This window comes from Dendrobates tinctorius, unplaced genomic scaffold, assembly GCF_039654945.1.
Source record: "Dendrobates tinctorius isolate UK_male_01 unplaced genomic scaffold, ASM3965494v1 ptg000160l, whole genome shotgun sequence".
Classification (NCBI taxonomy): domain Eukaryota; kingdom Metazoa; phylum Chordata; class Amphibia; order Anura; family Dendrobatidae; genus Dendrobates; species Dendrobates tinctorius.
The window spans coordinates 21842217-21863173 of record NW_027361827.1 but is presented as its reverse complement, the minus strand read 5'-3'; the positions used below and the strand labels follow the sequence as shown (position 1 = coordinate 21863173).

Sequence of the window (20957 nt, the reverse complement as noted above, 5' to 3'; positions counted from 1 at the left end):
AAACAGCCTTACAATTCCAGTGAAGTGGATGGGATTTATAGAAATCTCATGCCCACTGTACTTTTTTTATGCAGAGTAAACTGACCTGTGGTGTGGGTTTCAAATCCGCAACATGTCAGTTTCTTTTGCAAGTATGCTGAGTTTTATGTGTGGATTTTTCTCATAGACTTGTATTAGATGCAGAAAATCAGCAGGTAAAAAACTGCTTTCGAAGCGGAAACGCAACAAAAACTATGTAAGACCTATCTATCCGTAGACACTTCCAGAGTGAGTGGTATGGTAGGAAATAACTCCTAGATATATTACTCTTCCTCCTGAAAGAGAGAAGTTGTGTGAAGAGTTACTATTTGTAACCTCGTACACAAGCTCGGACTTGCCCATAGGGGAACAGGGGAATTCCTCGGTGGACCCCGTGCAGATCTCGGCCCCCAATTTTACTGTATGGGCAGTACTTGTCATAATTCACTTGATTCTCTCTGTGCACAAAAAAATCAGCATCTCATCTTTCAGTAACCAAACTATCCAGTTTATTATTGTATAGCGATATAGGTAAATTTGTGAACCAGGGTCGCATAATATTTGTATGCAGGTGAAAAGTGGGCCCCCAAAGTCAATGCTACTGGTGGGCCCTTGGCACCCAAGTCCGACACTGCTCATAAAGGATGTTCCTTTTATTCTGGAGCCTAAATTACACTCCTGGATAGTTCAGAAAAAGACTGCGCTCTTTGTTGTTAATACCTAGTTTGTGCTCTGCTGGACTTTTGGGCTTTTCTCTCTTTTGCTGTATGAGTTTACATCAGGGGTCCTCAAACTTTTAAAACAGGGGGCCAGATTACGGTCCCTCGGACCGTTGGAGGGCCGGAATATAGTTTAAAAAAAATTATGAATAAATTCCTGTGCACACAATAGGCAGTACAAGTCCCCAATAGGCAGGTAGATGTCCCCATTAGGCAGATAAATGTCCCCAATAGGCAGCACAGGTCCCCATTAGGCAGGTAAATGTCGCCATTAGGCAGGTAAATGTCCCCAATAGGCAGCAAAGGTCCTCATTAGGCAGCATACGTCTCCAATAGGCAGGTAAATGTCCCCAATAGGCAGCACAGCTCCCCAATAAACAGGTAAATGTCCCCAATAGGCAGCACAGGTCCCCATTAGGCAGGTAAATGTCGCCATTAGGCAGGTAAATGTCCCCAATAGGCAGCAAAGGTCCTCATTAGGCAGCATACGTCTCCAATAGGCAGGTAAATGTCCCCAATAGGCAGCACAGCTCCCCAATAAACAGGTAAATGTTCCCAATAGGCAGCACAGGTCCCCAAAAGGCAGGTAAATGTCCCCATTAGGCAGGTAAATGTCCCGAATAGGCAGGTAAATGTCCCCATTAGGCAGCACAAGTCCCCAATAGGCAGGTAAATGTCCCCAATAGGCAGCACAGGTCCCCATTAGGCAGGTAAATGTCCCCAATAGGCAGGTAAATGTCCCCATTAGGCAGCACAGGTCCCCAATAGGCAGGTAAATGTCCCCATTAGGCAGCACAGGTCCCCAATAGGCAGGTAAATGTCCCCATTAGGCAGCACAGGTCCCCAATAGGAAGGTAAATGTCCCCATTAGGCAGCACAGGTCCCCATTAGGCAGCACAGGTCCCCATTAGGTCCCCGTTAGGCAGGTAAATGTCCCCATTAGGCAGCACAGGTCCCCAATAGGCAGGTAAATGACCCCATTAGGCAGCACAGGTCCCCATTAGGCAGCAGCACAGGTCCCCAATTGGCAGGTAAATGTCCCCATTAGGCAGGTAAATGACCCCATTAGGCAGCACATATCCCCATTAGGCAGCACAGGTCCCCATTAGGCAGCAGCACAGGTCTCCAATAGGCAGGTAAATGTCCCCATTAGGCAGCACAGGTCCCCAATAGGCAGGTAAATGTCCCCATTAGGCAGCACAGGTCCCCAATAGGCAGGTAAATGTCCCCATTAGGCAGCACAGGTCCCCATTAGGCAGGTAAATGTCCCCATTAGGCGGCACAGGTCCCCATTAGGCAGCACAGGTCCCCAACAGGCAGGTAAATGTCCCCATTAGGCAGCAGCACAGGTCCCCAATTGGCAGGTAAATGTCCCCATTAGGCAGGTAAATGACCCCATTAGGCAGCACATGTCCCCATTAGGCAGCACAGGTCCCCAATAGGCAGGTAAATGTCCCCATTAGGCAGCACAGGTCCCCATTAGGCAGCAGCACAGGTCCCCAATAGGCAGGTAAATGTCCCCATTAGGCAGCACAGGTCCCCATTAGGCAGCAGCACATGTCCCCATTAGGCAGGTAAATGTCCCCATTAGGCAGGTAAATGACCCCATTAGGCAGCACATGTCCCCATTAGGCAGCACATGTCCCCATTAGGCAGGTAAATGTCCCCATTAGTCAGCACAGGTCCCCATTAGGCAGGTAAATGACCCCAATAGGACCCGGTTTAAAAAAAAAAAAAAAAGTACTCACCTATGTCCCCCGCTGCTCTGAAGAGGCGCCCGCTCATCTCAGTCTTCTTCCTGCACAGGTGGCGTGACGTCATCAGTCCGTCTGTGTGCACTGTGCTCTGCTGCATACGGAGGGCTGCGTAACACCTTTCCTCGGCGCCTCGTCCCGCCCGCGATTACAGGGCCCGCCGGCATTGAACTGCAGTGCAGTTCATGAGTTCAATGTCGGCCTGGCGGGGGGCCGGATAAAAGTCCTTGGCGGGCCGCATGTGGCCCGTGGGCCGTAGTTTGAGGACCCATGTTCTAGGTTGACACAGTGAACCAGGACGGTCCCTCTCCGCACAGTGGCCAGGGAGCAGGCCATCAGTATGCCAGGAGGCAGGCGTTCCAAGTAGCATGGCTCCACCTGCATCTCCACGCCCTCCAAAGGCACCAGGGCCCGGATGGGCAGGGCCACCACTGTCTGCCCGGGGGGCAGTATAATCGGGGGAGCCGCTGGTGCAATGACTTTGCCCAGTGCCTCGCCCTCCTGGCAGTCCTGGAGAACTCGCGCCTCCCGCACCAACTGCTGGAAGACCTGCCCTTGGTGCGTGCGGGAACCCCACTGGTTCAGAGTCTCTTGCGTGGGGTCATTGAGGAGTAAATTGCCAAACTCCCGCAGGATGTTCATGCCCAGGATAACTGGATGTTTGTCATTGGTTTCTCCATGAGTCAGGAACACTCCCTGGCGTCTAAGGCATTTGCCACACAGCGTCATCTGCACCCAAACCACCCCAGCGATAGGGACCGGTAATTGATTGGTGGCTACCAGTTTTATCATAGGTCCCCACTGGGGTCTCACTGCCTCAGGGAAATGCTGCCGAAAGTAAGTTGCAGGCATGGTCGTTACTTGCGACTCCGTGTCCACTAGGCACCGTACGGCATGGCTCTCAACTTCTGCCCATACCACTGGACACTTTGCGACCAGATCTTTGGGACTTCCACCATCCCATGTCGTGGCTTCTGGCTCCGAGCGGCGTCCCCCCAGCCCGGAGCCCTCTAGTTTAATGGTGGCCGGGGTGGGCGCCTCCCACGCCGCGGACACTCTGGTGCAAAGTGGCCCAGCTCCCCACACTCATAGCACTGGGGCTGTGAGGGCCCCAGGGCTTGGGATTGAAACTAGGCTGCCCAGATGTGACCTCGGTTCTTCTATTCACTTCAGCCAACTCGCCCCTGATGTTTTTCAGCTCTTGTTTCATCTCTTCTATCCATTGGGGCTCTCTGACAGCTGTCACAGCGACCTCCACACTCCGGACCTTCCCCACGGGGACCGTCATTCCCTGCTCCTGCACACGCGCCTGACACCCCACCTCAGAGAAAGCTAAATGTGGGTTCACTCGGACCTGCTCCCGTAGTGCCTGCTTTATCAACGGGTCTCGGAGTCCAGTCACTAACAAGTCGCGTAGGGTAATGTCGATGGGTCCTACCTCTACGCCGTCCTTCTGCTCGATGGCCGTGTATAACTCTTGGAGGACATTCATATACTGGGTGATAGTCTCCCCCTCTCCCTGCATTCGAATGAACAACCGGGTCCTCAACTCTCCCACATCTGTCGGATCTCCATGGGTCTCTTCCAGTATCCGCAAGACCCCAGCAAAGGTGTTGCAGTGTCCCAGGAGCCTCAACATTACTGAATCCCGGGCCTCCCCTTCTAATGCCATGAGAGCTACCTCGGCTTCCAGGTCAGGGGTCATCGGATGCATTCGGAAGAGGCCTCGCATTCGCTCTGCCCAGCTCCACAGCATGGTGTTGGAGCCTAAGAACCTGGGCAGGTTGTTTAGCATAGCCCCCAGAGAAATGCTGGACCGGGGTTCCTGGTTGCTTGCTGTGTCTATGGCCCCGCTCTGGCCTGGAGTGCCACTGTCCGCGCTCGGAGACTGCATCCTGCTGACTACGCCAAATGTGGTAATAGCAGGTACGCAGGATGCAGTGACGAGATGCGAGACAGATCTGACTTTAAACGCTAACTTTTATAGATAAATGCTGTTAGGGCTATTGTTACGCAACCAACAGGATGACAGTAGTTGTCCTCGCAGGGAGCCAATACACATAAGCAAGGATTGGGAGAACACGACTAATCCGGCAAAGACCGGTCACTATAGGGCCGCGGAATGGCCGACTACGGGTTCTTAGTCACTATGTATCACTTATCCGTCCTGACGTCCCTCGGTGTTCTGTTCCACGGTGTGTCTGCGTCGCAGCCACTGGGCCCAGCCACTGAAGATCTGGCGTAGTCTTCGGGCGTTCCAACACCCAGGAGGAGCAGGGGCACAACAGGCCCGCAGAGAGATCTTTGGCGGGATGTCCCCCCAATGGAGGCAGCGGGATATCGCCTAGGAGTGGAAGAGTGGAGGTCGCAACTTCCTGACAGGGACTGGCAGCGGCGGTGATAAGTGGCGGTTGATAGGCCACAGGCGCAGTCTGAGGCTGCACTGGAGGATCCGCAGCGGGCACAGGCCCAGTCTCTACCGCAGACTGGAGCGGGGCGGTGGCAGCTGCGGGTGGCAAGGGAGGAGTCACCGCCATGGTTGGGAGTGAAGTGTCGGTGGCTGCGGGCAGCAGCGAGGCGGCCGCAGCCGCGAGCTGGAGTGAGGCGGTGTCTGCTGCGGACGGCTGCGAGTAGGCCGCAGCCGAGAGCTGGAGTGAGGCAGCAGTCTTCTTTTGTCAGTAAGCTCGGCGCCATCTCCCTGCGGTCCACCGAGAGTCTCCCTCCTGTCGCTGTCCTCCTCTCTGGTAGCTGCTCATGGCTCTCCCTCTCTGGCCCTCTCCCAGTCTCCACCTCCTTCTCCCTCGTCCTGCTGACTCACCCAGTCTGGCCCTCTCCGCCCCTCTTCTCTGGACTCCTCCCCCAACTGCCCTGTCAGTCTCAGCGGTCCATCCCCCAGCTCTGCTCCCTGGAAACAGATACCCCAGGAACCTAGAAGACGGTCCCCTTGGTTCCGGCCCGGGTACTCGGCGGAGGCCTCCCCTCCTACACTGTGGAAGAGGTGAGCACTTCTCCAATTAACTTAATTTTCCTTTTTCCTGTAGAGACTCTACTTTCTTCAGACACAGACATCTCTACTCACATAATAAGACAGCTTGTTTTTATCCTCTGACAGTTGATGGATGATATATAGATTTCACTAGGTAGCCAGGGAGGAGGTACAGTATCTATCTATCTATCTATCTATCTATCATTTATGCCGATATGAAAATCACTGTTATCGGTTGCACATGGCCTGGGTAAATAGGTATAATATGATAGTGTTTATAGGAAAAGAATAATCATACAAGTGATTGTATGTCGGCCTATGTCAACAGTCCAATAAATGATGATGATCAACTTGAATATAGTTAATTGGAGCTCATTTATTGGCTTAAAATCTACTCTTGTTAGTACATGATTAATATTCCTGTGTGGTTGTGTCATACCTCACCAGTTGGGAACTCACTATTGTTTTTGCCCAGGGCCACACTTTGTCTAAAACCGGTCCTGCCTTCAAGACAATATCCTGTATGGTGCTTAACATCTTTGTATTTTAACTTAATGGGTCTAGATCAGAGGTCTCAAACACGCGGGCCGCATGGGGCCCCTGAGGCAGTCGTCTGTGGCCCACGGTGCACCACAAGTCTCACCCCCTGAGGCAGGTAGAAGGGGGAAGGCACGCAGCCATCCAGGAGCGCGTGATGGCTGTGTGTTCTGTGTGCACAGGACCTGTGATGAGGTCACAGGAGGGGGAGGAGTCAGGGGGTCACATGATCAGGGGCCTCAGTGTATGCAGAACGCTGCTGTCTTTGGCTGTACTGGTTGTCATGGTGCTGGGTAAGTTTCTGTGTGGGGTCAGGAGGGGTTTACAGGGTGGATGTACCGGAGCTGCGTGTGCAAGGTGTATGGAGCGGAGCCGCGCGTGTACGAGGTGTATGGAGCGGAGCCGCGTGTGAACGAGGTGTACGGAACGGAGCCGTGTGTACGAAGACAGAGGTGTACGGAGTGGAGCCGTGTGTGTATGAGGTGTGCGGAGCGGAGCCGTGTGTGTACAAGGACCGAGGTGTAGGGAGCAGAACCATGTGTGTATGAAGTGTATGGATCGGAGCCGCGCGTGTAAGAGGTGTGCAGAATTGCGTGTGTACGAGGTGTGCTGAGCGGAGATGTGAGTGTATTTTGCCATGGGGTGGGCCCCATTTGAAAGTCCACACCAGGGCCCATAACTTTGTAGTTACGCCACTGCTCACGCTAGAAGAGAGGAGTGCGCCGCTCCGTAGTGGCTGTGGCCCTGCGTAATGACATCCCTCTGGCGCTGTGTAATGACATCACGCCAGCGCGCAGAGAGCGGAGGCGTGACTTTCCCCCCATTGCTGGATTTTGCAGGTGACTGTGGCTGTGCGTGTACAGCGAGATGATAGCGCTGGCTCACATGCAGAGCGCTGGCTCACATGCAGAGCCGACACTATCATCCACTGAGGTAAGCTGTACATCGCAGCTGACAACCTATTTTAACGGCCACGATCGGTATTAGCACCGATCGTGGCCGTTTATCCCCTTAGATACCGCTATCAATTGTGACTGTATTAAGTTTGAAAGCAACGTGGCCCGCCAGCTTAATTTTTTTTTATGTGCAGCCCATTTACTCTGCTGAGTTTGAGACCCCTGGTCTAGATAGTACTTTCTTTAGTATATTTATCTTGTACAACATTTCTCTTTTTATTGTTTTGTGGCTAATTGTTCTTAAAGTACTTTGCATTTAATTCCTAGTTCTCAGTCAATTTCCTTCTAATGTAATGTAATTTACTACAGGCAAATCTAAACAACTTCCACCTCTATTTTTCATTGCTTTAAATGGATATTTTGAAATCATGGCACATTTTTCTACATTCATATAAACCTCAGCAAAGTGAACAAAGAACCATTGAACTTCTAGAAACAAATGAGAGAAGGCCTGGAGGGTTCATTGCCTTTCTTTCTCTGTGTGCTATGCATAAATTCCTGCATTTTTTATTTTATTAAGCAAATACATTTTTTCTATTTCATACAATTTCAGCTTTTTTTTTTACTTTTATAGGAAATAATGATAAAATTAAAGATTAAATGTAAAAAAAAGAAATACAAGAAATCTTGCATGCAAGAACTTTTGACAAACTTATATATAACATAGACAATTTCCCATTAACGTCTATGCATATCTATGATGGCATCTGTCAAATACCATATATACTCGAGTATAAGTCGACCCAAGTATAAGCCGAGGCCCCCTAATTTTGCCACAAAAAACAGGAAAACTTATTGACTCGAGTATAAGCCTAGGGTGGAAAATGCAGCAGCTACTGGTAAATTTCAAAAATAAAAATAGATACCAATAAAAGTAAAATTAATTGAGACATCAGTAGGTTAAATATTTTTGAATATCCATATTGAATCAGGAGTCCCATATAATGCTCCATACAGTTTATGATGGCCCCATAAGATGCTCCATACAAAATACGCCCCATATAGTGCTCCATAAAGTTCATGATGCTACATACAAAATACACCCCATATAATGCTGCACAAAAGTTAATAATGGCCCCATAAGATGCTCCATAGAATAGGCCCCACATGCTGCTTCATAAAGGTTATGGCCCCATAAGATACTCTATAGCATATGCCCCATATGCTGCTCCATAATGGTTATGGTCCCATAAGATGCTCCATAGAATAGGCCCCATATGTTGCTGCTGTGAATAAAAAAAAAATGACATACTCACCTCTCTCGCTGGGGGCCAGGTACCAGTGTCCTGAGCAGGTGGGGACACCAGCGCGCTATGGGGGCCAGGTTCCGGTGTCACCACTGGCTCAGGGCCCTGGCACCTTCGATGTTCACCTGTCCCCATTCCACAGCCGCGCGCCGCTCTGTTTTCCGGATCCTCTATCAGTGACTGTTCAGGCAGAGGGCACGCACTATCTACATCATTGCACCCTCTGACCTGAACACCAGAGGACATGGAGGACAGAGCGGCACGCAGCGGTGGAACGGGGACAGGTGAATATAGCATGACTCCCCCCATCCTCCCCGTCATGCTCACCCCCTCCTGGCGTGTCTCTGCAGTCCCTGCTTCTCCCGTGGTCTCCGGTGCCACAGCTCTTCCAGTGTTCAGTGGTCACGTCGTAGTGCTCATTAAAGTCATGAATATGCGCATATTCATGACTTTAATGAGCACTACGACGTGACCACTGAACACTGGCGCCGGAGACCATGGGAGAAGCAGGGGCTGCAGAGACTGTGCCAGGAGGGGGTGAGTATGATCTGACACCCACGCTCCCCCACCCCCACCATCCCCCTGGTATATGACTCGAGCATAAGCCGAGAGGGGCACTTTCAGCCTTAAAAAATGGGCTGACAATCTCAGCTTATACTCGAGTATATATGGTACCTCTTATGGCACTTGCTTTTGAATTAAATAATAGGATGAGAAGGAAAAAAGACAACCTGAAGCTATTCAATTTTCCTGAAAACAAAAGTCAGACAAAGGAATAACCCTCAAAGCCTGAGGTCCCCAACAGATGGGCAACTCCGCTCCCTTTCTTTGGCAGCCATACAACGGTATGCTTTGTAGATGAGGGCCAGAAAGAACATGTGCTCCAGTAGATGGCAAGTGCTGCATCAAGTGGCCTCTGCTCCTCTTATTCCACCTTAACATCACACACAGTACAGTCCTCAGTGGTGGCACTCCAATTACCCTCTTTTTCCCTCACATCACAACTGTCCAAGAGCCCAACTGACTGCAGATCTCTTCAGACATTGTACGCCATGGGCATAGGAAGTGTACTCTAAAGAGTCACAGAGTCAAGAGGAGGAAATCATTTGCACCGATGGCCAAATTTTCTCTGGCTTAGATCTATGGCCGGAAGAAGTTTTGTCGGAGCATAAACCAAACCCTCGTCAACAGACGTTAACCCTGTTAGGTGAAGGTGATCCATTTATGACGAGACTCAGATATTTGAGGCGCCCCTGGACTGTACTGTGCTGTCAAGGCAGGAAGAGGAGGAGGTTGACTCTCAAGGCGAGGAGTGGGAGAACAGAAAGGAGGATGATGAGGTAGTAGATCACACTCGGTGTAAACGCAGAGGCATGCAGCTGAGTAGCTCAACAGAGGAGGAGGAAAAAGACGAGGTTACGTAGATAGAGTTATGCAACCACGACAACCAATGCATCCTGAGGCCCAACTCTGGCAGTGGACAGCAGCGTTCACGGTTCTGCAGTTGCCTAGCTTGGGTCATTTTTTCAGATCTGCAAAAATCTAAAAAATCATGTTATCTGTCAACTTTTTTTTAAAAACAACCTAGTAGAGTGAAAAAATGAAATCATTTCAGTACTTCATGCATGACCTGGCACATGCGCGATCAACATGCGTTAATCTGGGAATGTCATTGTGCTAAAATGCAGACTAGCTGGTCTCGCCAACCAACAAATCAACCGCATCTTCTGATTCTTCCTCCTCCCTCACCGTGGCAAGTGTTGACACACAGGTCTCCGGCCAAAGAACGTCCATGTACAGGGGCATGCTGAGCTGTCAGTGTGTTTATTGACAGCTCGACTAGCCAAGCTGTGACTGGGAGGCATTGTCTGTCTCAGGTGTTCACTATCCCGGGTAATGGCCATGCCTACTTAACTGAGCAGCTTCTCCCATTCCACTGCCAGACATACATTCATCTTGTGAGGTTTGTGCTTTGTGCTTTCCTGTGCCTTGAGTTCTATATGCTTGATCTTTTGCCTGACCTTGGACTTCGTTCTGACCATCCGCCTGCTGAACCCCTTCAGCTCTGATCCATTATCCTCCCGGTACTCTGAGCTTGGAATGTTACCTGACTACGCTTTTGTCTCTTCCTTCTGTTTATGTCATACCCTCCTGGCTTCTGACCTTGGACTCCCTGACCACTCTGACTCACAGTTTAGCCGTGAGAAGTGACTAGCGTCACACTCCACTTGTTTACCCCCTACAGTTGGGGTGATTGAGAGCTTGTCAGATGATGCGAAATTGGACATGCCTACTGTTTTTGACTGATCTTACATACCAAGCACACCCCATCTTTCTCAATCCACCGTAACATCCCTGCCTGCACCTCTCTCACAGTCCAGCAGCTTGTCATGTTCACCCTACTCCACTCTGTGTCGGCACAGCAGCAAACCCTCGTTTCTGCAGTTGTGCTCATATAAAAGATTTTTCACTTCTACACATGGCATGGTGAACAGTTTGAACTTCATCATCTTTAATCTACTAATAATAATAAAGTTTACTTATATATCACAAACACATTACGCATATCTTTACGAGTCAGCAGTTCATATAAAACAGTCAAAAGTTATCAAGTTTAAGATAATCAAACAATTAAAGCAAAACTAATGATTACCCTGCTCTTCAGAGCTGCTCTTCAGAGCTTACAATCTACAATGAGGTGGGGGTGACACCAATTACAGGTGCTTATTTACAATGATGGTACAACCATTTTGAGGAAATGGGGAGTAGATAAAGGCTACAAGAGCCTTTTGAGTACAGTTAAGTTTGATGGTGAATTATGTTCAGAGAAGTAGAGAATAAGCTACAGTTGTGGCCAAAAGTATTGACACCCCTGCAATTCTGTCAGATAATACTCAGTTTCTTCCTGAAAATGATTGCAAACACAAATTCTTTGGTATTATTATCTTCATTTAATTTGTCTTAAATGAAAAAACACAAAAAGAATTGTCCTAAAGCCAAATGGGATATAATTCCACACCAAACATAAAAAAGAGGGTGGACAAAAGTATTGGCATTGTTCGAAAAATCATGTGATGCTTCTCTAATTTGTGTAATTAACAGCACCTGTAACTTACCTGTGGCACCTAACAGGTATTGGCAATAACTAAATCACACTTGCAGCCAGTTGACATGGATTAAAGTTGACTCAACCTCTGTCCTGTGTCCTTGTGTGTACCACATTGAGCATGGAGAAAAGAAAGAAGACCAAAGAACTGTCTGAGGACTTGAGAAACCAAATTGTGAGGAAGCATGAGCAATCTCAAGGCTACAAGTCCATCTCCAAAGACCTGACTGTTCCTGTGTCTACCGTGCGCAGCGTCATCAAGAAATTTAAAGACCATGGCACTGTGGCTAACCTCCCTAGATGTGGACGGAAAAGAAAAATTGACAAGAGATTTCAACGCAAGATTGTGCGGATGTTGGATAAAGAACCTCGACTAACATCCAAACAAGTTCAAGCTGCCCTGCAGTCCGAGGGTACAACAGTGTCAACCCATACTATCCGTCAGCGTCTGAATGAAAAAGGACTGTATGGTAGGAGACCCAGGAAGACCCCACTTCTTACCCCGAGACATAAAAAAGCCAGGCTGGAGTTTGCCAAAACTTACCTGAAAAAGCCTAAAACGTTTTGGAAGAATGTTCTCTGGTCAGATGAGACAAAAGTAGAGCTTTTTGGGCAAAGGCATCAACATAGAGTTTACAGGAAAAAAAAAGAGGCATTCAAAGAAAAGAACACGGCCCCTTCAGTCAAACATGGCGGAGGTTCCCTGATGTTTTGGGGTTGCTTTGCTGCCTCTGGCACTGGACTGCTTGACCGTGTGCATGGCATTATGAAGTCTGAAGACTACCAACAAATTTTGCAGCATAATGTAGGGCCCAGTGTGAGAAAGCAGGGTCTCCCTCAGAGGTCATGGGTCTTCCAGCAGAACAATGACCCAAAACACACTTCAAAAAGCACTAGAAAATGGTTTGAGAGAAAGCACTGGAGACTTCTAAGGTGGCCATCAATGAGTCCAGACCTGAATCCCATAGAACACCTGTGTAGTAGAAACTGAAAGAAAAAGAGCGCAATAGGGTCTTACCCGAGAAAACACAGATATAAGTCAATGGTTTATACTCACCCTCTGCAGGAGAGTAACAGGCATAAAGGAACAAGGTCAGCTTGCTGCACATACAAAAGACCACGCCGTGGCCATAAATCTTCAGATTCAAGGAAGGAATTTTTATGGATTAAACGTGCGCTACCAGACCATCACTCCTCACAAGTTGTGTAGTTAATACATTTATTTCCCTACGCGTTTCAAAGTTAAAAACTTCTTCCTCAGGGGATGATATGTACCAGGTTTAATCCATAAAAATTCCTTCCTTGAATCTATAGAACACCTGTGGAGAGATCTAAAAATGGCAGTTTGGAGAAGGCACCCTTCAAATATCAGGGACCTGGAGCAGTTTGCCAAAGAAGAATGGTACTTTTGTCTGGCCAATTTTTGGAGTTTTGTGTGAAATGATCAATGTTTTGCTTCTTGCTTCATTCTCTTTTGTGTTTTTTCATTTAAGACAAATTAAATGAAGATAATACCAAAGAATATGTGTTTGCAATCATTTTCAGGAAAAAACTGAGTATTATCTGACAGAATTGCAGGGGTGTCAATAATTTTGGCCACAACTGTATATATGTAAAAAGGGCTTTGATTTGGGAACGTGATAGGTCACCCTAAACACGTGTTTTTAGGGAGCACCTAAACATGTCTAAGTTGTGGTTATGCTCCTAGTTTCAGGGGGGACAAAGGGTAAGATGGGAGTCATTTAGGTAGGAGATTGAACTGAACCGGACAAAGTCCAGATCAGGGGTGTTACAGTCTTTGTGTGTCTCAGAGTTTGAAAGTTGTGAGAGGACATGAGAATTGGCTAGAGATAGAAGCTGGGATGCAGTTGGGGAGGTGGAGCTGTTGAAGTCTCCCAGTCACCATTACTTATGTAGGAAAGATGTGTCAGCGCTACAGCACCAAGACAGAGACATCACCTATTTCCTGAAAAATTCTATGTCTGCCAAGTTTCATATCACCACAGCACTAAATGACAAGGTGGGATACAGCAGGCTGTTTCACATTAAGCTAGTGAAAAAATATTAATTAAAATGCTATACTCGTGCACGGAGCACAATAGAAGCAGTGCACAACACGTTCCCGGCTGGTTTTCTTTGTGGACCTCAGTAATGTCCATCTAAAAAAGAAAAAAAAATGCTGGAAGGTAAATTTTACAGCCACACTGGACAGTAGCTCGCTACATGATCTGACCGATATACAACCGCCTAACTAACTAGCTAAAATCTTGCTGTTATAAGTGTCAGCATCAGGAGCAGCCTCTCTGAGCTGTTAGTGTCAAAATGGTGCTAAAACAAGATGCCCGCTATTTATATGGAGAGGGACATGTGATTTGAGCAGCCAATGACACAAGCCGTTGTGTCAGGACATTGTGCGTGTTTCCTGCGCCCTGATTGGCTAGCTGCAATGTGCACACATAAAGTTAGGAAAAATAAATAAATGACTGCTTACAAGAACGCTGCACCTCTGAGCTCTGCAAACCTCCTCCCCTCTTCAAACACGTGCCAAACACTCATGAGACACCATCACTATTGTTGCTAAAGTGCCGAAAATATTTTTGTGGCAACACAAATATTTTCCCGCACTTTTTTTCCCGAATGTTACTGATTTTTACCGATTTTATAAAATTTTGCTTGGGTTTCCGATCACGAATCTGAATGTGCCATATTCATGCCTAATTTATGTTTGGCGGTCATTTTCCAAACAAATTCACTCATCACTAATCACAAGTCACATTCCGCTCCTGCCCACATCTCAGTAGTGAAACCCAAAGCCCCTTATTATCAGTATAATGACAGCCAGAGTTTTTCCACTGAAATCACACCAAGCAGTATGCCGAGCTCCAGGGTTTCCTATCTTACCCCAATTCAGATCTGCTCTTCTTTGCTGGGCTGCACACAAGTGACTATCTTGAGATCTACTGTTAATAGCTGTTGGCTTCACCTGGTACTAATGCACCAAACTGGCAGAGAGCCGTGAGCCACACATCATGGGCCCAAGATCCACATGTGACTCTCGAGCTACAGGTTGGAGACCCCTGCTAAAGCCATTAACTTGATGGAGAATAATACTAAAACAGGGGACTCTGACAACATATTTAAACTGTAACTAAACTTTCAGGTGACTTTTAGAATAAGCTGTCACGCATGTACAGACTGGGGCTGAAATTCAGCCCTGGCATTTGAAATCACACAGGCCCACGCAGTCCCCGTCCCCAAGCACCAGATGGGATATATTACTAATTTTACCCTGGATGGAGGAAAGCAATATTTCTAATGATATCTGTCACAGCTGTTAACAATTTGAGTGTCTTAGAACACTGATTCTGTTAACAACATAGCAGGCAAGCCCATGACCAGACAGGCCCTTCTGGCATTTGCCAGAATTGCCAAATGCCCAGTCCGGCCCTGCTGTCAAGTGTGTGTACTTGAAGAATAATGCTATTTCTGGATATTATTTTATTTGTATGCTATATTTTTAGTTTTATGTGCTCTGTCTTTTTCTCCCTCCAGCTTCCCCCTATTTCTCTACATAGGCGTTATTAGGGACTGCAGATCTGACAGATTTGAGCAGTTTTTAAAATTGAATGATCAGTGCAGTAGGAAAAAAAATGATTGATAAGTGGAAAAAGAAGCAGATTTCTCAGAAAAGATATATTACAAAGTTTCTTCTCTTCACTTGTATTATTGATGTGAAAAAAGTGTAGTTACTATTTAATGATGTACTCCTTATAGGATAAAGTAGGCGATGCAGACCCATAAAAATCTGTGACAATCTAGCACAGAACACCTACTTTTAAACTGTTAGTTATAATAAAATGGGATGTCATCAAACTGGTTTTCATGAGTAGAAATGAACTTTACATAGACATGTATTTTTTTCGAAAATGGTATTCATACCTGTATAATAATGACAGTGGACAGATCAACCGTTATTAAGGCACAACGACTTTTCTTTCCAAATAAATTCAGAGATGTATTATTGCTCCTCTCAATAAACATCATATTATGTCTGTAGCATAGAAAATGTTATACAAACGTATACATTATTTTTTTTACACTGGCAGCATAATAAAACAGTAGTTGTAGCTTCTACATTGGTTAAAGGGAATCTGACCAAAGGTTTTTGTTACTCCATCTCAGAGCAGCTTGATGTAGGGGTAGAAATTCCCTGATTCCACTGATGTATCACTTACTGGGCTGCTTGTTTTCATTTTGATAAAATCATTGTTTTATCTTCAGATCTAGCAGTTCTCTGAATGCTGTGCTCTGTATAACCTCGCCCACAACACTGATTGGCAACTTTCTGTGTACACTGTGTATCGTCACAAATCTGCCAATCATTGGTGTGGACTTGGCTGGACTATATGGCAGCAGGTTCTCTAGTGATAAACTCATGTGATTTTTTAAAAACTGCAACAAGTAGACCAATAAGTGAAAAATCACTGAAATCCGGGTCTTTTTCTCAATATTATCCTGCTCTCAGATTATGTAGGAGAAACCTGGTGACAGACTCCCTTTAAGAAATAATGATTACAATATTTATACCGTGATTACACACTTTCATCACTAACTGTATGTAAACTACTTTATTCTAAAGAGAAGAACGGTAAAACAGGGAATAACCCTGCCAAAAAAAACTATGAAAATTAAGCAGACACATCAGCTAGTCAACAAATATGGATACAGAAAGTATTCTTCCAATCACACAATCTTATACAAAACTTACATCACATTTTTCATATAGGTGGGAACGCACTCTGAATGGGCAGTTTTTAGGGATAGCTATATTATATTGAATTGGACTTCCCTTAGCCTTTAGAATCATAGCAATTACACTATGTGTTAAATCGTTCTGCAGGAATATTGTCAAAGATGGCCAGGATAGCTTTTCTCAGTTGCTGCAAATTTTGTATACAGTAGGTACTGATAGAATCTAAACATCCTTTCTACGTATTACCAGAGATACTTTACAGGTTTAATGATCTGGGGACTGAGGAGTTGCTTTGCATTGAGTATCGTTCTTGACAACGTCCGCTGACCCATTCAATTAACGAGTTGTTTATGCTACGACTTGCCTACTCTGTTGACAACATACGAAGAGAGCAATCACTGGAGAAGGAGATCATGGTCAGGAACAAGGTGAAGAGGAAGATCAGCAAAATGATGGCTTGATGCAATCAAGATAACGTCGGCAAAAACCCTGGTGGGCATATTTAGACTTGCACAAGATCGATCTTCCTTCAGAGCGTTCATCCATCAAGTTGCCATGGCTCGAGATCAAGCTCAATATTAAATATTATTATGTCCACATTATTCTCTTTTGATTAATGCTTTCTTGCTTGATTACACCTTCGTATACTCCTGAATTGAGGAAATCCCGTCAATTCGGATTTGTTTTAAATCTTAGACCAGGATAGTCTAGCATCAATGACCGACCATGCCTTATTCGAAGTTTCTCAGATCACTTTATTTTACCATTGTAATTTGGATTCATACTGAAACTGATCCACAGAAAGCAATACTGCACTCGGGGTGACGAGTATAGTTTCCATACTGGAAGTTTCAATAGTGAAAAGACAGCAGCCTTTAAAGAAGAGGTGACTCAGTTTACAACTGCAGAGGAAAAAAGCCTCAACTGATACACTGTGCAAGATTCATGCTCCAGATTTGTTTCGAGCACATTCAAAAGTTTGAACCATCTGTTAATGCAATAGTTTTATTTGCTCTTATTGGATTGTGCACATGGTAGATTCAGACTAAAAGCAGCAGTGCTTTCCTCCTGGCATGTTCTGTCTGTGATCCGCTGGGACTGGAGGCGTACAACAGCATGAGAGCTACAGAGCGGCCAGAAGATACGTTTCATTGTGGGAGCAGCTGCAGACCCAGGACGGCAGACCTATACATGTGTGTTCTATGTATGTCACAAAAGTGTGCTTTCTAGCTTCTCTATCATTTTTGCAAACAATATGTTATGTTTGGGAGTTGGAAGTTTCGCCCCCAGCAGTTCGCCCCCAGCAGTTCACCCCCAGGTACACTTCGCCCCCGAACATTTCACCCCCAGCATTTCGCCCCCAGGTTGTTTCGCCCCCGCACATTTCGCCCCCGCACATTTCGCCCCCGCACATTTCGCCCCCGCACATTTCGCCCCCAGCAGTTCGCCCCCGGATGTTTCGCCCCCGGATGTTTCGCCCCCAGCAGTTCGCCCCCGGATGTTTCGCCCCCGGATGTTTCGCCCCCAGCCGTTCGCCCCCGGATGTTTCGCTCCCGGATGTTTCTCCCCCAGCAGTTCGCCCCCGGATGTTTCGCCCCCAGCAGTTCGCCCCCGGATGTTTCGCCCCCAGCAGTTCGCCCCCGGATGTTTCGCCCCCGGATGTTTCGCCCCCAGCAGTTTGCCCCGGATGTTTCGCCCCCAGCAGTTCGCCCCCGGATGTTTCGCCCCCAGCAGTTCGCCCCCAGCAGTTCGCCCCCGGATGTTTCGCCCCCAGCAGTTCGCCCCCGGATGTTTCGCCCCCAGCAGTTCGCCCCCAGCAGTTCGCCCCGGATGTTTCGCCCCCAGCAGTTCGCCCCCAGCAGTTCGCCCCCGGATATTTCACCCCCAGCAGTTCGCCCCCGGATATTTCACCCCCGGATGTTTCGCCCCCAGCAGTTCGCCCCCGGATGTTTCGCCCCCAGCAGTTCGCCCCCGGATGTTTCATCCCCAGCAGTTCGCCCCCAGATGTTTTGCCCCCAGCAGTTCGCCCCCAGATGTTTTGTCCCCAGCAGTTCGCCCACAGCAGTTCGCCCCCGGATGTTTCGCCCCCTGCTTTTTGCCCCCAGATGTTTCGGCCCCAAATTAGGCAGGGAATTTTGGCCTTGTGTTTTAGCCCTAAGACCGCTTTCACAGTAGCCACTTTCCCAAGTGCTAAGCACTGGAAAATCGCTAAGAAGATTGCCAATTTTGAATATACTACATGGTGGCCCGATTCTAATGTATCGGGTATTCTAGAAGGCACAGCCACGTGGTATGTTGCTCAGGTTATGTAGTATATTGGACAGTCCACGTAGTACATTGTACAGGCCACGTAGTATATAGGACAGCCGACATAGTATTTTGGACAGCGCACATAGTAAATTGCACAGTCCACGTAGTAAATTGCACAGCGCACATAGTAAATTACACAGCGCACATAGTATATTGGCCAGCCAACGTAGTATATTGCACTGGTCACGTAGTATATTGCACTGTCCACGTAGTCTAGGAATGTGGGCACTATATTCGTGTTTAAAAAAAAATAATAAAGATATACTCACCTCAGCCACGGGCCCTGAAGTCCTCGCGCCTCTCTGCAGTGCTGGCGGTGGCTTCCGGTCTGAGCGTAGGACCTGCGATGATGTCGCGGTCACATGACCGTGACATCATCGCAGGTCCTGGACGGTGTGCATTGGAGAGAGGCGCGGAGGACAGCGCGACGTTGGAGGGGGTGAGAATAACTTTTTTTTTTATCATTATTATTTTTAACATTACATCTTTTCACTATTGATGGGGCATAGGCGCCATCAATAGCGAAAAGTTGGTCACACAGGGTTAATAGCAGCGTTAATGAGTGCGGTACACCGCGATCCGTTAACGCTGGCATTAACCCTGTGTGAGCGGTCAGCGGTGAGTACAGGGCAGTGAAGCAGCGGCCATTTTTATGGCAGACTGTGACCGTCGCTGATTGGTCGTGGGCGTTTTGCCAAGACCAATCAGCGACTTGGATTTACATGACAGACAGACGCCGCGACCAATGAATATACGAATAAAACGTTACAGACAGAAAGACGAAAGTGACCCTTAGACAATTATATAGTAGATAAGTCAATGGCTAGAAAAGCGAGGTGTTGTTTCGGCCAGCTCTTTTTATTTTATTACAGGAGCTATTTTTGAGCACTTAGCGTTCATCAATAGCCTGTATCTTATGGGTCATTACCGAGAGCGCTCACAAAAGCGCTCTGAAAAATGCCAGTAAAGCACGTGCTTTGGAGTTCTAAAACAGTGGCAGCATAAGGGTGCTTTCACACTTCCGCTACATATGCACTACAGGCCGCCCGTTCGCTTCTGTAATGCCGCATTCCGCTAACCTGCAGCGGAACGAAAAGAAGAAAATGCTCTTCTTTTTGTTCTGACACTGATAGCGGAATGCGGCATTACGAAAGCGAACGGGCGTCTGCAGATCGCGGAACCCAGCCGTTCACTTCTATGGGCAATGCAAGCGGAATGCCAGCATTCAGCCAGCATTGCCCTGGGGTCAGCTGGATGTCAGATCCAGAGCGGATCGACCTCTGGCGGCCACAAACACAAGTGTGAAACCACTCTAAAATTACAGTGTGCAAGAGGCCTAAAATCTAAACAATTTTGAACTTTTACCTGACCAAGCACTGACCTGCTTTGTTGCAAGTTTTGTTGCAGATGTAACAAGTAGCATGGTCACATGTCCTGCAAGTTACATTAGACTAGCTTTTATTCCATCTGTATATCAGAATATAGCAGTGTCTGAAATCTCCACAAAGAGAGAAGTGTACTGCCACAAAAAATCAGTCAGCTTCCACAGCAATTCACTTTCTACAACTATGAATTCAGTTCTGTCCAAACGTGGAAGGAGCAAGTTGGTCCATGAGAATCACATTTACTTATTTTCCAAATGAACCGCTGATGATGTCCATTCCATCTGGGTATGTGAAAAACGGTCGACTTGCAAGGGACGTGTTTGGACCAATGAAGAATCTGGCGAAGTTGTGAAAGTAGTCAATCTTCACAATCACGCAGCACAAGCTGCAAGACCTGAAGCAATCCGACTTGTTAATGAGGCTGTGACCAGGGCAAGGACAACACAGGAGACACCACAACAGATTCTCACAGACGTCGTTTCAGGAGCCCATTCTAATGTTGCAACACTTCTCCCAAGGAAAGCATCACTGAAGAGGACAATACGATTAGCAAGGCAACTTGGCAATATCCCAAGGTTACCTCAAACCCTTGATCAACTTGTTATCCCCCTCGAGTTCCAGGAGATCAGTATTGATGGTGTCCAGCAGCAGTTCCTTCTGCATGACTCTAGTAAGCTACTTAACCATTTAACATTGTATTAAAACAATTCCATTATGCATAATTATTGCAAAGTTTATTTTGCACAAATGTGAAAAATGCTACACTATAAGATGCTGATATAAAATACTATGTGATTTTTGCCTTCAAGGGAAACTTTGAGGGTAATATAATGTAGTGAGGCCTACTGATTCCAACTAGTGTTGGCCGATCACTGGAAAGATAGGATCAGATCGGGCTGATCATACCGAAAGATTGGAATTAATTCAGATCCAATCTCCAGAGCTAGATGTAGATAGATATACAGTGGGGAAAAAAAGTATTTAGTCAGTCAGCAATAGTGCAAGTTCCAAAAAGATGAGAGGCGTCTGTAATTTACATCATAGGTAGACCTCAACTATGGGAGACAAACTGAGAAAAAAAAATCCAGAAAATCACATTGTCTGTTTTTTTTTTCATTTTATTTGCATATTATGGTGGAAAATAAGTATTTGGTCAGAAACAAAATTTCATCTCAATACTTTGTGA

At 46.9% G+C, this 20957-nt stretch overlaps 1 protein-coding gene across 5 annotated transcripts in view; it reads right to left on the bottom strand.

Annotated features, from left to right (window-relative positions):
- The window catches only part of LOC141052466 (protein shortage in chiasmata 1 ortholog-like), a 356749-nt gene that overhangs the window by 120314 nt on the left and 215478 nt on the right, over positions 1-20957 (bottom strand). For all 5 annotated transcript variants that reach the window (XM_073549702.1, XM_073549705.1, XM_073549703.1 and 2 more), the window contains one exon: positions 15263-15374. In XM_073549702.1, the coding sequence (XP_073405803.1) occupies positions 15263-15374 (112 nt within the window). The remainder of the gene's footprint in view (positions 1-15262; positions 15375-20957) is intronic.